The following is a 16663-nucleotide window of genomic DNA, read 5'->3' as shown; positions in this document are numbered from 1 at the left end:
CAGAGGTTTGGCCACGGCTCACAGAGTTGCCGCGGCCGCAAAACTTGCGCGAAATGTGCATCAAAAGACCACCATTCTGAGGAATGTGACGCAGCTCTACGCTGCGCGAACTTTGAAGGAGACCATGCTGCGTACTCCAGGGCATGTCCATCCTGGAAGAAGGAGAAAGAAATAATCACCATAAAAACAAAGGAAAATATGTCATTTCGAGAAGCAAGAAAGCGATTCGCAGTCACGAACACTTTCAAAGCGAAACCAAACTTCGCTGATGTGGTGCGCAGGGGCGTAGCACCACGCAGCACTCCGGCACTTGCCGCTGCCACTTCCAGCGCGCCTGTGGCAGGGCCATCCACGCCCCAGGCAGAGACAGCGAAGGCTGCTCTGCCATCCCCAAAGCAGGGAATGCCGGCCCATGGGCCAGCATCCCGCAGGACTTCCCCCCGTCGGGGGATGCCTGACACCCACACACCCGCGGCTTCTTCGTGGTCGTCCAGCACCTCTTCCGAGGTGATGGACCAAACTCCCAGCCCGCCTGCTTTACAGCGGCGGAACAGCTCTCTTGAGCGGAAAAAAGGCAGGGCCACCATAACGGCCCCAGAACATAAGTAAACCTCTCGTTGCTCCTACCCCAAAACATAAACATGGCTTTTCTAGTTCAGTGGAACTGTAGAGGAATATTGAGAAATTACGATGACATAAAAAACATTTTAGGGTCAATGCCATCCATAGCCTTATGTTTCCAGGAAACCAATCTAGGTCCACAACATATGAACCTCCTGAAGCATTATAAAACTTTTAGACGCGATCGTGAGCAGGCAAACAGACTCTCGGGAGGCGTCGCGATTGTCGTACAAAGCGGCGTCCCTGCTCAAGAGATCAGACTCAAAACAAAACTTGAGGCAGTTGCAGTCAGCATTGTCAGCTACAAAACAATTGCAATCTGCTCTGTATATATTGCTCCACATCTCACACTAACAGTCCACGATCTACAAGGCCTCATTGATGAACTTCCAGAACCATATCTAGTAGTCGGGGATTTTAACGCTCACTCCCCTTTTTGGGGAAGTGAGCGCTGTGACTCTAGGGGTCAAATAATCGAAGATTTTATCCTCACAAATAGTGTAAGCCTCTTCAATACAGAAAAAGCCACAGACTGCTCCCCTGCCTCAGGGAAAATGACCTGTTTAGATTTGTCTTTTAGTTCACCTTCTGTTTTTAACGATTTTAACTGGGACGTCATTGACAACCCATAAGGCAGCGATAACCTCCCTATCACCTCCCCTTTAACATCCCCACCGGAAATAAACCCCACAAGGCCACTGCGCTGGAAGCTTCACCTCGCCGACTGGTCACTTTTTAGAGCAAAGGCAACCTTAGAAAATATAGTTTTAGAAAATCTCACCACCGACCAAATAAATGAAAAGTTCACTAATTGTATCATAACTGCCGCACTCACAGCTATTCCTCAGTCGTCAGGTGTGGCGCGACAAAACCATAAAGTATGGTGGACAAAGGACTGTAAAGAAGCTAAAAAAGACAGCAAAATAGAGCTTGGGGTAAATTCCGCAGGTAACCGACACATGAAAATCTCTTAAATTTTAAAACGGCAAAATGTAAAGCTCGGTACGTCCGTCGCAGTGCCGAGAAAGCTTCATGGCAAAATTATGTTTCATCTATCAACAGTCGGATCCGATCTAAAAAAATGTGGGAGCAGGTTCGAAAATTAAATGGCAACTTTTCACAATTCACAATTTCTTTTTTAACAACACCTTGCACACAAGCAAGCATAGAGGAAAAGGCAGACATATTGGGGGAACATTTCGCTGCAATTTCAAGTTCATCAAACTATACGCGGTCGTTTTTAAACAACAAAAACACAGCTGAAAGACAGAGGCTCCCAACAAGTGGAGGTACAAACGAAAGATTCAATAGTCTAATTACCTTCCAAGAAATCAATAGAGTACTAAATGCCGGCAAAAAAACTGCTCCAGGACCCGACGAAATACATTATGAAATGCTTGCCCATCTTTCCGAACCAGCCGTGGACGCACTTTTAAGATTCTTTAACACAGTTTGGATATCTGTGAAAATACCGGAAGCCTGGAAGAAAGCTATTATTGTACCGTTTCTTAAACCTAGTAAACCCCCAACCTCTCCTAGCAGTTATAGACCCATAGCCTTAACCAGTTGTCGCGCCAAATCCTTTGAAAGTGTCCTTAATATGAAATTAACTTTTGTCCTTCAATCCTGTGAACTTCTTGATATTCATCAATGTGGATTTAAAAAGGCATGTTCCACTTCAGATCACCTAGTCCGCCTTGAAAATACTGTCAGAGAAGCTTTTATACACAAACAACACTGTCTTAGCGTCTTTTTTGATTTAGAGAAAGCATACGATACTACCTGGAGGTTCGGGATTCTTCAAGACTTAGCTGAGCTCCGCATCCGTGGCAGAATGCTGAACTCCATTAAAGACTTTTTGTCTAACCGTTCATTCAATGTCCGCCTAGGCTCAACCCTTTCGAGGAATTTTATTCAGGAAAATGGAATGCCTCAAGGGTGTATTTTAAGCACAACTCTGTTCGTTGTGAGAATGAATTCTATAAAGAAAATAATCCCAAGGTCCATTATGTATTCAGTCTATTTTGACGATCTTCAGATAGCATGCACATCTTCCAATATATCTACATGCGAAAGACAAGTACAGCTTACAATCAACAAACTGGCAACATGGGCAGACAAGAATGGTTTCCAGTTCTCACCACAGAAAACAGCGGCCTTACTTTTTACACTCAAACGAGGCTTGCACACAGATCCCACATTACACCTAAACCAAACCGAACTACCTTTAAAAAAGGAACACAAATTTCTAGGCATCACCTTCGAGAAAAAGCTTACTTTCCTGCCTCACATAAATGCACTGAAAAAGAAAGCGTCGCTGTCACTCAACATACTGAAAGTCCTTTCACGCAAACACTGGGGTTCTGATCGAGTGTGCCTTCTACAGATTTATGGCTCTGTAGTACGTTCCGTTTTAGATTATGGCTGCATAGTGTATGGATCAGCAAGGCCGTCGTACTTGACGCGACTGGACCCTGTGCACAATATGGGTTTGCGTCTTTCAACTGGTGCTTACAGGACATCACCCATAAAAAGCCTTTACGTGGAAACCAATGAACCACCACTTGCAGACAGACGAACAATGCTCACATGCTCATACATTTTAAAGATCCGTTCCCAGCCTAAACACATATGTTACCCACTCGCTACGAAGTGTCCATCTCGAACACTATTTACCAACAAACCTCTAGCAATCAGACCACTTCTCCGCTTTGAAGAGAACTGCCAAGAACTAGACATAATGAACATATTGCCTAATATTGCCCGCAAACCTGATCCACTCCCGCCTTGGTACTGCCTACCATCTGTGTGCGACTTCACATTAACACAATTTCGGAAAAAAACATACACCACATGAACAGATATTACAAGAATATTTAGAACTCAACGAAAAATACGAAGAATACGAAGCATTTTATACCGATGGATCAAAATCGGCGCACTACGTGGGAAGTGCTATAGTTCAGAATAATTGCGAAAAATTAGTACGGCTACCTGAGTGTACATCCATTTTCACCGCTGAGTGTTACGCAGTCTTGGTGGCTGTAGAAAAAATAATAAATGAGAACATTCAGAACAGTATCATTTATACTGATTCTCTGAGCATACTAACCTCACTTCACCATGGAAATGCAGTGACACCACTGATTCGTAATATCATACACAACATAACAAGCGCCACAATACTGGGACAAGACATAAAATTTTGCTGGGTTCCCAGCCACATTGGAATCACTAGCAACGAGAAAGCGGATGAATGCGCTGCGAAAGCTCGGAACAAACAAATAAAGAAAGTTAACATTCCCTACAAAGATGGCATGAAGTTAGTACAGTTTAAGCTCAGAGATAAATGGCAGTCTGAATGGAATACTGAAGGTAATAATAAGCGCCACTTAGTAAAACCATTTATAGAAGAATGGAAGTCATGCTCCCCCCAAGAACGTTTCATCGAAGTTATTTTATGCCGCCTCCGTATTGGACACACACATCTCACACACAACTTCCTACTTACAAAAGAAGACAAACCTGTTTGTGAAAAGTGCGGAGGTGAACTAACAGTAAACCATATATTATTTTCATGTACGGAACTTGAATCACTAAGGAAAAAACATTTTACTACCTTTTACAAAGAACACATTCCTTTTCATCCAGCATTGATTTTAGGCGAAGATGCACTTTTCAGTATACCCTGTGTTTTTAGCTTTTTAAGGGAAACCAGTATTCTTCATCACCTTTAATCTACTCACCCCGTGCTTCACTACATACAATTATACGCCTCAGACACTTTCTCAATCATGAGAAGGAGGCTGAGGTCTTTATCTGAGTTGTTGGGAGCCTCGAAATCCTTGCTGAGCCAAGGATGTCTGCGGAGGTAACCCAACCTTTAAAAGTTTCTGCTATCAGACATTTTTGAAATTCTTGTCTTTCATCAGCTAGCTAGTAAAAATAACTTTTAGGCCCTTTACACCACCGTTTTTATCCACTTTGTTTTCAAACTCTGCTCAAGCCAATTTTTCCATACCTTGTACTTTTCGCATGATAGCCTTAGCTGCTTATGCGCCAATACACCCAACACAACACAACATTTAGCGTCAAGCTCCCAGACACCCTTAGAGCGGGGGTGGGGGGGGGTAGCGGTCTCGGACTGAAAGAAGATGCCCAGGACTGAGGGTGGCAAGCTCAGCGGAGACCAGCTACCGAGTGACAAGGCGTTTTTGGTCGTTTGGTGCCCTGCTTTCGCCGGTCGCAAGCCAGAGAACTGTTCGGAGCGAAATATTTGCAAAAAAAAACTTTATACAGCCAAGAGTCGATACAGAGGGTTTTAAAATAACTAGTACAAACACATACAAAGTGATTAACAAAACAATGCAACTCGTGCGAAGTTAACCTCGAGAGAGACTACAATAGAAAAGAGATATTGAACTTAAAGTGAACTCGCAAAAGAAAGAGGGAAACAAACAAAACAGAATTTGTTCACCGGGCACTGCGACAGTCCCACGACCAGAGGTTCACGACGATGCCGTCCCGCAGGTTGGTGCGCGCTGCCTCGTTGAACCGCGGCTGGGCGAGTGGTTTTGTCCCGGGAGTCAAGCGGGCGCGCTTCACTCAAGCTTGAACGGCGGCTCGGACTAAACTGACAGTGGTCAACGCCCTTTTTACATAGGCTGGGTCCGTGTCTGTCTGTGGTAGACGCGCACAAACAGACAGTATTGGCTGTGCAGTCTCCTTCTCGCGCCGTGCGCACGTCCCTGATTGGTCAAACGTCGGGATTGGCTTCGAGGAGCATATGAAATTTTTTGTCGTGGTGTCGCCGCCGACGCGTGAGTGAAGAAGAGGAGGAGGGCATGTCTTAGCACACGCAAGGCTATGGCCTCTCCGCCGGTTTCGAGTCGAAGCTTCCCCGACATTTCGGAATAATCGACGGCATGGCTGACGCAATCCCCCGCGCGCCCGGTCGGCGAGCGGTGGTGGAAGGGGCAGCCACACTCACAAGGCTTGCTCTCTGGAGTTTCCTTCTTCCCCGTTTTGCGACCCGCGCTAGCGAGACAAGTCCACCCGGCGCTATTTTCGATAATTTGTTTGAGAAATGCGCAGAATTTTGTGACACTGCCCCTTGCTATAACAATATTGTGTAACAATGTTCACAAAACACGAAATTCGCGCACACATGTATACGCTCACATACTCAATGGCGAATGCCAAAACACAAGCATCAATACAATGATGTTTGCATAACCACAACTCAATGCGATGTTCACAATGCACTTAAAAACACCGCATTTCGACAGTACATTAACACAAGATTACAAACATGGAGCGCACAAGGAGAAGGCGTACTTTCGCCTACACTTCCAAGTTTGGCCCACACTGCGGGCTCGGAAAATTGTTGTTTCCTTCAAGCTTTCTGTCGCGCTTTTCGTTGTTTGTCGCAAGTGACTGGGGCTTTTCTTCCTGTTGCGGGTTCGGCTCCTTTTCCTCCCTCTACGGAGGTTTTTCTTCTTTACGCGGTTTTGGCTCCGCTTCCTACTCGTACTCGTCGCTGGTTTTGCGCCAAGACTTCAAGCCTCTCTTCCTTTCCTGTGGCCAGCGCGTCTGTTGCGAAAAAATTTAACGCCAGTTCGCTTATGACGGTTGCGCTTCTGGTGTTTTCTTTCTTTTCGGTGTGCGCTGTTCTGTTTTCTCTGGCGCCTCCAGACTAAGTCCTTGCTGAACGCGGGGCTCGTTCCTCTGAACTTCTTTCTGACTTCGCTGTGACGTTCGGGAAGCTTACTTTCATTCGTCGCAGCTGTCTTTAGCTTGGGTCTGTTTCTTTCGATTCTTCTCGTGACTTCTCTCCGGTGTCCGGTTCGTTTTCCCATTAATTGGCAGTGCTCAATTTGCATCTCTTTCTTATTGCTTTCTTTCATGCTCTTCAACGGGGCACACCCGGTTCATTCCCAGTTGCCTCATTCGAGATGTGTTCCCGCGTAGAAGCCACTGTTTCAGTCGTTTTTTTGTTCTTCATGGCCCGACTTTTGTCCTCGGTCCGATGTTTTCTTCTTTTTCTTCTGACTCTTGCTCGAGCACAGTGCTAGGAGCATAGCTCAGGACTCATTGAAAAATAATTCTCAGTTGTGGTCAGTAATATCAGTAATATTTCCTCAGTTCCTTTCGTCAGTTGGTTAGCTTTAGTGCAGTAATAAACAGACCTTTATCCAGACTGCTCCTTTCCTTCCACTGCACAGTCTTCTCCCTCAGAGGCAAATATTTACTCGCCTTCGTCATAGGTTCAAATTTCCTTCCCTTCCTCTTAGGAAAAGCCCTCCTCTGTGCCCGAGGGTTCACACGGAATGGTTTCCGGGTTTTCCCTGAGTGCGCTGTCCTGAGCTATTACTACGTCGGAGCTCTCGTTCTCTTCGAAATTTGACTGCTCTTTCTCACGGTCACTACCGCAACTCGTAGGTGTACAGCAATGTGATTTGTCGCTGGAGCTCCAGCTTTCGTCGCCTTCAGGTGACGTCGTTAAGGTGCACTCTGACTGAAGCGTCAGATTGGCCTTCTCCTCAGTGCGTACTGCCTCAGCAGTGGTTACACTTTCAATTTCCTGAGGAAGCTGCACTCCGGTCGGTTCGTCACTCAGTGGTTTCAGCTGCACGAACAGGCTGTTACAGCATCTTCCGTGGTTGCTGCAAATCACACTCGTTAGTCTTCTTCGCGGCCCCTCCGGGGATAAGCTCCATATTCTTCCTGACATCGTTCAAAAACCGAATTTCAGCGAGCTTCCTTTAATGATTGCCATCTCTCTTTGAAAAGCCCTTTCGGCCTCTTCCTCTCTCCTCTTCCCTTCTCTTTATGGTGCTTCTCGAGCCCTTTCTCTTTCCTGGTCCACCCATTTTCGCAGTTCGGCTCCGGTCATCCCCATCTGGATGCCGCCTCCGCCTCTACTAGCTCGTTTAGCTCCTTTAAGCTCATATTTGGAGATCTAACTCTCCAAGGAAACTCACTAACCGCATCAACGCAGCACCTCACAATGTCGCTCTGCAGCTATCACTCGTTTACGACCTCTTTGTAAATTCCCTTGACTCTTTACAAACACAAAACGTCCTGTCGTGGATGCCAAAATAAATGTCACACAACTTCGTGCACTTTAGCGTGCGTTCCCAGACACCCTTGAGCGTGTGGGGGTAGCGGTCTCGGACTCAAAGTGGGTGCCCCTGACTCAGCGTGACAAGCTCAGCGGAGACCAGCCACCAAGTGACAAGATGTTTTTGGTCGTTTGGTGTCCAGATTTTATAGGTCGCAAGCCAGAGAATGGGTCGGAACCAAAGGTTCACAAACAAAACAAACAAAACATACAGCAAAAGAGTCCAGAGGATTTCACAACCACTTGTACAAGCACATAAAAAAGGATTAAAACACTCCAATTCGTGCAAAGTTAAACTCGAGAGAGACTACAATAGAAATGGGATATTGCACCTAAAGTGCTGTAAAACAAGAGAGAGGCAAACAAACCAAACACAGTTTGTTCACCGGGCACTGCGACATTCCGACGACCAGAGGTTCACGGCGATGCTGTCCCGCAGGCTGGTGCACGCTTCCTCGTTGAAGCGCGGCTGGGCAAGTGGTGCAGTCCCGGGAGTCCAGCGGGCGCGCTTCGCTGCAGCTTAAACGTCAGCTCAGACTAAACTGCCAGCGGCCAACGCCCTTCTTATATAAGCTTGGTCCGCGTCTGTTTGTTGTACACGCGAAAGTAGGCATGCACATACACACAGCATCGCCCGGCCCCGTCTCGTTTTCATTCTCGCGCCGGGCGCGCGTCCCTGTCTGGTCAAACGCCGGGAGTGGCTTCGAAGAGCATCTGGACCTTTCTGTCGTGGCGCCGCCGCCGACGCGCGAGTGAAGTGGAGGAGGGCATGTCTTAGCACGCGCCAAGCTACACCCTCTGAAATGCATTCAGTAGAAGCATCCCGGACATTCTGGAACAATCGACAGCAAGGCTGACGCAATCCCCCCGCGCGCCCTGTAGGTGAGCAGTGGTGGAGGGGACACCCACACACACAAGGCTAGCTCTCCGTGGTTGCCTTCTCCCCCCGTTTTACGACCAGCGCTGGCGAGATGCGCCGGCGCGGAGCTGTTTTTATGCGAAGCATATTGCTAGAGCTATGCCCCATGCCGTCACCGTGGCTGTACGCGTCCAACCACGTGACACGATGACGTCACATTACGTGACACGATGACGTCATGACAGATGAGAAACAGGTCCCCCACCTCGCCCCGTCACTCGGAGCTGTACGCGACCACCCACGTGACACGATGACATCACACCACGTGACACGATGACGCCATGACAGATGAGAAACAGGTCCCCCACCTCGCGCCGTCGCTCGGAGCTATACGCGACCAACCACGTGACACGATGACGTCACGACAGATCGCCGTCACGCGCTGGGAGAGGGAGAACGATGCCATCCCACAGACGCCGGAATGTCCTCGAGCGGCATTCCCGCGCATTTCGAACGCTCGTTCACACTCGGTGTAGGTGAAACGCTCGCTCCACCGGGCAGGCAGACGCGGCTTCCGTGGCAATCCAGGCGCTCACCCAACGCGCGTCTCGGGGTTAGTCGGCGTTCCGCTGTAGCCATGCCGTTGTCTTCCCCCACGACGAAGGCTTCTAGTGGTTCTATTAAAATGACCAAGTATTCAACCAAGGAAAGTCATGTATTACCAAGCCTAGCCATCAATATGCTTCGCATCTGACAAGGCTTAACCTTAGCTAAGCCTCAGCCATTTTTGTTTCTTTGTTTCCAAAATGCGCCGAATTTTGTGGCACCATTCAATTCTAAAAGTTTAAAACACCTTAACTTGTAGCATTACAGTCAAAGCCTCACAAAACTGTAAACTAACTCTAAGCTAACAGCGACTCTAACCACTTTTAAATTACTATCGTTCTCTTTTCTTACTTAATTAAAAAGATGCGAAATTTTCTTTGTTGATTTATGTATGACGCCCAGTCAAGGGACCGCCCATAAGGCTGATTTCCGAAAAAAAAATTATTGTCGCGGTAATGACACTCACGCAAACATTTCTATTTCAGTTAAAATTTTAAGCAATGCATTCACAATTTACGATTTTTAGAAATTGATGTACTGCATTAGTAAATCTCAGCACATTTGAGCATCAGAGGAGATATAATTTTGAGTAAACAAGCTTTCTGCACAATGCGATACCTTAGAGCGGTCGAAATGGAGCAGTCGAGGTGCTGGCATCAACGCGAGGCTAGAGCTAGGCACTGCATCACCACGTCCTCGCAAGCGGCCTCAGGCAAATGCTTCTAGTGCACATCGCACGAAAACTGCAAGACGATAGAGTAGCAAACTATGCACTTTCGAGTTCGGCGGATGTCCTCTCTAGGAAGTCTGATGCTTAACGCTCTGGAAGTACCTGTCAAAAGTGCATTTTTCTTTCGTTCTGTGTCAATGGCTTACATTCTAAATTCAAACTTGCCTCGGATAACTTTTTTAAATAAACATTTTTTGTTGAAACAGTTTCCAAGGAAATTGTGCATGTTAACATAAAGTTAATTCTTCTCCTGTATTGTATAACTAGAACGGAGCTGAGAAGCGAAGAATCTTGATGCACAGGTAAAGTTTTGCATGCAGTATATAAAAACTATCCTTTCGTCTTCATAGCCCCGTCCGCCGGGCCGCTCTACTAAGCTAAAATTGAAGGTGCCGTTTAAATATTACACTCTTAGAATTGAAGCAGTGCTAGGAACGACGAACTGATGGAGTTAATGCTTATGTCATATTTTACGCCCTTGTCATGAACTTTCCTGAATCGCCGCAGTGATTCCGGAGTTGCGTACGCACCCTCTCCTGCGGTGAATATAATCCTTCTATTGCGGAGACAGTACCACGGGAAGAATGGAACAGCGGCACCATTGAGTGGGAGTCAAAAATGCTGCGTCTTGACTGTCTGTTCGACTAATTATTTTACTTTCAAATAATACGAGTTGACAATGCAGTTCAAGTCGAGCGGCTCTTTCCTGAATAAATTCGGCGAACGCAAATATCCCAATGACCAGTGACTACATCTTAGACCCAAGTCAGCGCACACGCAGCGCAGTAAAAGAAATAGTTATTTGGTTTGGTTTATCCGGGTTTATTGTCCCAAATAGATTCAGGGTATGGGGGACGCCGCAGTGAAGGGCTACGGAAATTTCGACCACCTGGGTTCCTTTAGGGTGCACTGACATCGCACAATACGCGGCCCTGTAAAATTTCGCCTCTAAAATAATTCGACAGCCGCGGCCGGGATCGAACCCGTGTCTTTCGAGTCACCAGCCGAGCGGCATAACCACTCAGCCACTACGGAGGCCTCATTAAAAGAAAGCAAGCAAAATTCGCGCGTTGAAGGAAATTTTCATTCGGGAGCAATCTCCCGGTGCCCGGTACGTGCCGCTTGGGAACAGCGGACACTGCCGTGCTGTCACGACATTTGCTCTATTGACAGCCGGTGTAGCTTCCAAGACTGCGCGCGATACCTGAAAAGAGTATCTTCGATACCGATAACCTAAAAATTGTTTGGCCGATACTGATACGAGATACCAAACTAAAACTGTTTTGCGATACAGATACTCGATGCTATCATCGATACACATCTGAAATCGCCAAGATTATAAATCTAGCAAAATAATTTGCTAGGTTTCATATACGTAGTTTAATATAAGTGGTGTGGCATAGAAAATTTTACAGAACTATAAAAAATACGCTTTTTCAGCTATAAGAGCGCTTTTTAGGAATACCACTGTTAGTGATGTAGCACGTTTGAATACTACTAACAACTGCTAATTACGAGCCTAGTATTGACTAATACTGGATAATTCATCTTACAACTATTCCGACTAGGCTTCATAATTATTCAGAGGCGCCCAGCGTGATTAATGCTCATATCCGTTTTTTGAGTTTTCAAAACGTGCTTACCCTCGGCGCTGTGTAACAATAAATTTTGGTTATTTCGGCGCGTTACGTGCACTGCAGAGGTTGCTTTGGCTTGAAGCTTCTCGAAAGCGCGCGTATTTATGCATGATGTAGCCAGAATTTGCTGGACCACATCGCCGAGAGTGTCCGTGTTTTCGAAATTCCAGCAGCCGATATGCATATTACTTACGGGGGCTGACGCCTCTCAAGAATATGGAGCCTCACAGTAACGGCCTCATATAACACGTTGCGAATCTAATGCAGCCCCTTAACTTGGCGCCATAACTACTGAGCCACCTTACCTTGGTGGCAATGCATGCACTCATTCTCATGTCTTCATCAGTTAACTATTCAATATTGCTTAGCTATCTTGCTAGTTAGAACGTCTTAACTGTATTCCGATGCATTATACCGCTGAAAAAGGTATTCCAAAAAGTGGTCTTTTAGCAATCGTGTAAAGCGTGAGATGAAACACCTAGTACGATGTATAGCGCACTGCACTTGCAAGAGCTTCAACGTACGAGGTCTGTTAGAAAAGTATCCGACCTTTGGCCGTTGAAAAAAAACTTGCATAACTGGAGCGTTGCAAACCTAGTCATCTTTAAAGTAGTCTACTTGGGACTCCACACACTTCTCCCAGCGGTGCTGCCATTGTGGGAAGTATTCCGAAAAGGCCCTTTTCGGAATGGAGTTTAGCTCAGCTGTCGTTGCAGCCATAATGTTCTTCCTTGTCTGAAATCGCGCTCCTTTCAATGGCCTTTTGATTTTGGGAACCAGTCAGAAATCGCAGGGGCCATATCAGGACAGTAAGGAGTCTGTTGAACTACAGGAGTCTGGTTTTTCACCAAAAAATCTGATTCGAGTGCGAGGAATGTGCAGGAGCATTGGCGCGATGGGTGCGCCAATTTCCTGTTGACCTCAGCTCCGGGTTCTTGCGCCGCACAGCATCACGTAGGCAACAGAGGACATCCCTGTAGTACTCTTTGGTAATGGTTTGACCCTGTAGAGTGCGTACTCGTGGTCTGCCACACAGAGGGTGTCAAAGAAAGTAGTCAGCATCACTTTCACATTGCTGCGCAATTGGCGGGCCTTCTTAAGTCTTAGTGACGTGGAATGCTTCCACTCTGACGACTGGGATCTGGTTTCCGGGTCGTACCTGTACACCCAAGACTCGTCACTAGTGATTATGATGTTGATGAAGTCGGGGTCACTGTTTGCGGAATCCAGCATGTCCTGTGAGACTTCAACACGAAGCTGCTTTTGCTCCACCGTGAGCAGCTTCGGCACGAATTTCGCCGCAACTCTCTCCATGGCCAAATCTTCGGTGATAATAGAATGTGCGGAGAAATTGCTCATGTCCACCTCTTCCTCAATTTCTCGGATAGTCACGCGACAGTCCCGCATCACCATAGCGTTCAGTTCGGCAATGACCTGGTCATTTTGACATGTTGATGGCCGATTGGAGCGTGGCTCGTTCCCCACCGATGTGCGGCCATCTTTAAAACAATTGTAACACTGCTTAAACTGTGTGCTGCTCATAGCATCTTCACCAAAAGCCGTCTGAATATTTCGAATGGTTTCCACTCGGCTGTCGCCAAGTTTATGGCAAAATTTGTTGCAGTAGCGCTGCTCCTGTCACTCCGCCATTTTCCTTGCAATAAAAAACCGACGAGAGCACTGCACACTGCCTCACTCAAACGCTGCTTCCCAGCGACTGACGCTATCGGCAGGCGGGAAAATATTCATGCATGCGCATGAAGGTTCAAGGTCGCCTGATGCAAGCGCGCTTGTCTCATATCCATCAGGTGTTCGCAAAAAAAAATAAAGTCGGATACTTTTCTAACAGACCTCGTATACGGCCGCACAGATGACTCTAATATATTTAAGCTCCAGTGTCGGTGCACCTGGTGTCGTTAAAATTTTTGTGCTAAAATGCAGCCATGGTGCCGTTTATACGACCACTTCCATACGCAGCCTAGAAAAATCCCTTTCAATGCTGATGTTCTGCATGCGGACTGGTTCCTCAGCATTTCACTACATACGAATAAATTTGAAAGGGTTTGTTATACTCTTCGCTAGTTATAGCAATATTTACAGTTTGCCTCTGTCTTTCCCTGCTCTAAAAGGTGCATGCTCCGTGCAATTGTGAAGCCTTAACAGTTTTTCTCCCAGCACTATGTTTACCGGATGTTTGCAGTTGAACGTTATTTGTTATCAACAGAAAAAGAAAGGACTGAAAGTTTTCAGTAGGCGAAGCACGTCTAGCTAATCTCTGTAGTTTAGACTTTTGTAACTAACGATGATAGCAGCCTTTTCTCATATCATCGATCAGAAACAGCCACGGTGATCCGCTCTTCTTTCAACGAAAGAAATGAAGAAAAATTTTGTACACAGAGAACTCGCGCTGTTTGCGCCATTTTATTTCATGAAGGTTGCATTTATTGCTCCAGCATTAAGAGTCCCTTTCAGTATAGAAACCGGCGTAGTTCTTGGCATGTCGAGAACCTCACTATGGCCCGAGGAGGCGGCGACGTAACAACCTCCTCGCGCAAGTAATTAAAACAACCCAAAACAGTGACCTAGTAAAACAATCATTACTTAACAGCAGAATTTCTCAGTGGTCTACATGGTAGGGGCGTCACTCGAGCACCATTTCTTATTGTCTCTGAAAGAAACGCAATTGTTCTGGAAAGAAAAAAATGCCGAACCGGAGCTCGAACCGCTGTCCCATGAGTCGTGAGCCGGGCGCTTGACCACTGAAGAATCTCTTTTTTTTTTCGTGTTGCCTTCAAATGCGTTCAAATACAGTACAAAACCAGTGAAGTGGTTATATACAAAGTTGCAGCGCCCTTAGCGGGCAATGAACATTCTAACTTTCAGTGCGATAGCATTATACGTTCCATTAGCACAAAAACTGACGCCCGTCGCTGTCCAAGGCAAGAAATTCCTCAGTGATGTCACCGTGCTCTCCTATGACGTCAGCATTAGACCACGAGGGAGGGACGTCTACAGGAATGAAAAAAAATTACCGAGCACTGCGGTGTGTTGACTGCAACGTAAGGCACTTTTTCTGCAAGTCGTCGTTGTCTAACATGACTACATATCCCCAGTATGCTTTACCGTAATACACATCACAAGGCGTTCACGTCGTGCCATTGTTACACACTCGAACGAACACAGACCCACCTCGTTCATTTAAGTTCCTCTTCAGTGAACAGTGCGCCTTAGTGCAGGTGTTTGTGGCGAATTGGACTGGCCGCCTGAATGGTTGCCCGTTCGTCAAGCATGTGTGTGTCTCCCGCAATTTTGATACATTGGTGGAATGCAGTGTATGAGAATGTGCTACTGCATTGCGTAATAGTGTGCGTTTGTAAATAAAGATTCAGATAAGTCAGCGAGGTTGACTTCCATGAAATAAATAAAACAAAAACCCCTTCGTGGTAAATGCGTTGCTTGCCCACCTGGCACGCAGAGGGTCTCGGTTGGAAACCAGTGCGAGGTAATTTCTTCTTCAAATGTAGTCACGTGAGAGGTGCTACTTCCTGTGGACATATTTTGTGGAGAACGTCTGAGGACAACTTCCAGTGACGGGTTTTCCTTCACTGAACCTTATAATACTTTATCATTAGGAAGTAAAATTTTTTCGCTAGAACTTGGGTGCATTCCTAAATATTTACACCTATAGACGGCTTCCATATTAATCCAATTCAGAACATAACGTAACTTTATGGCTATTTTGTGCTGCAGCACGACCACTACTAGAGGTTCTAAAGCTGAATTTTAAGTAAGGCGTAACCTTACTGGTTCTCAGCACCCGCTATAATATGGTAAGTATAGCTCGCCCGCAAGGTATGGCGCGGTGTGTTATGGAAAGGGTGTTTAGCGCCCGTAAGCTGTAGGGTGCTATGAGATACCACAAAGTGGATGGCTGCGGGTTACTAGAGACCATTTCTTTACGTGCACAGTGGTCGCACAGCGCGCGGACATCATTTCATTTCCGCAATGTGCATCCGTATGTGATCATCGTGTTAGCCCACCCAACGTGCTGTTCGGTGAAGGATTTCGTTATCAAAAGCAGCGCGTTCTTTTCTACTTTATGCTTAACTATTTTTCTTCCTGTAGGAAAAAGTTATTCATAGTACGTACATTGCAGAAGTGTACTTTATCAGCCAATTGTTCAATATTCATTGTGAATTGAATCCAAGCATGACAGCTCTGCAAAGGCCAGGGAAGCACTGTAAGATATTAACTTCAAGGAAAAGCATATTTGATGGTATATTAAGTAATGGTTCAACTGGCAAACAAAAAAAGCATATAGGTAAAATTGCGTATGTCTATATTTTTTCTGTGCTCATATTTTAGCAATCTGGATACAAAACAGATGGGCTATATTCAAAGGAAAATGCTCATGTTGCAGGTACGATATCATCGGAAAAGTGGAGACATTAGACGCTGACCTGCAGCACCTGCTGCCCAAAATTGGACTAGCCGGCTGGTCGTTTCCGAGGATGAACGCCAAAAGCAGCACGCACGACTCGAGAGGGACATCCATGCGTTATTTCTCGGAGCTCTCGAGGCAGCAGGTCCTTCAGTTGTACGCCATATACATGTACGACTTCGAGCTGTTCGGATACACTTTGGACGGATTCGCGAGTCTCGTCGGGTGAAACTAGGAGAAAGTTTAGCGTTTATAAAAGAAAATTTGTAACTTACAAGGGAAGTTATGAAGGCTACTTGATCGTCCATCGTTCTTAAAACCCATTGTCCTGCGTTATCTCTAAAGAACCGACGTACTTGCAACGTGCTACATGTAAATAGCATTTTGACTTCCTTTTGCGCCTTGTATCAATTTCGACCTCTTGCGAATCACTCATTTGTATATATACATGTAAATTGCTAGAATAAACGTGCGCTTGTCAGCGCTGTGTTTGTCTCTTCGGTCTCTGTGTCTGTCATTTGCTCTGTTTTAAGTAGCAGTTTGCAAATACAATTTAAATGCTGACCCTGTGGGTTCCTTCGAGGTGAACGGACGGGAGCAGCTTTCAATATAGCGCTCGAGCGGTACGGCTGGAGATAAACTAATG

General features: G+C 46.2%; 1 protein-coding gene across 2 annotated transcripts in view; it reads left to right on the top strand.

The window, feature by feature from the left end:
* LOC149326519 (carbohydrate sulfotransferase 11-like) overlaps positions 1-16434 on the top strand; it is a 58764-nt gene extending 42330 nt beyond the window's left edge. For both annotated transcript variants that reach the window (XM_089563892.1, XM_089563893.1), the window contains exon 3: positions 15997-16434. In XM_089563892.1, coding sequence (XP_089420018.1) covers positions 15997-16246 — 250 coding nt within the window. In that variant the 3' untranslated portion in view covers positions 16247-16434. The remainder of the gene's footprint in view (positions 1-15996) is intronic.
* Positions 16435-16663: the final 229 nt, after the last annotated feature.

Source organism: Amblyomma mixtum, chromosome 10, assembly GCF_055824585.1.
Source record: "Amblyomma mixtum isolate Tamu chromosome 10, ASM5582458v1, whole genome shotgun sequence".
Taxonomy (NCBI): Eukaryota; Metazoa; Arthropoda; class Arachnida; order Ixodida; family Ixodidae; genus Amblyomma; species Amblyomma mixtum.
This window is presented reverse-complemented; position numbering and strand designations above follow the sequence as displayed.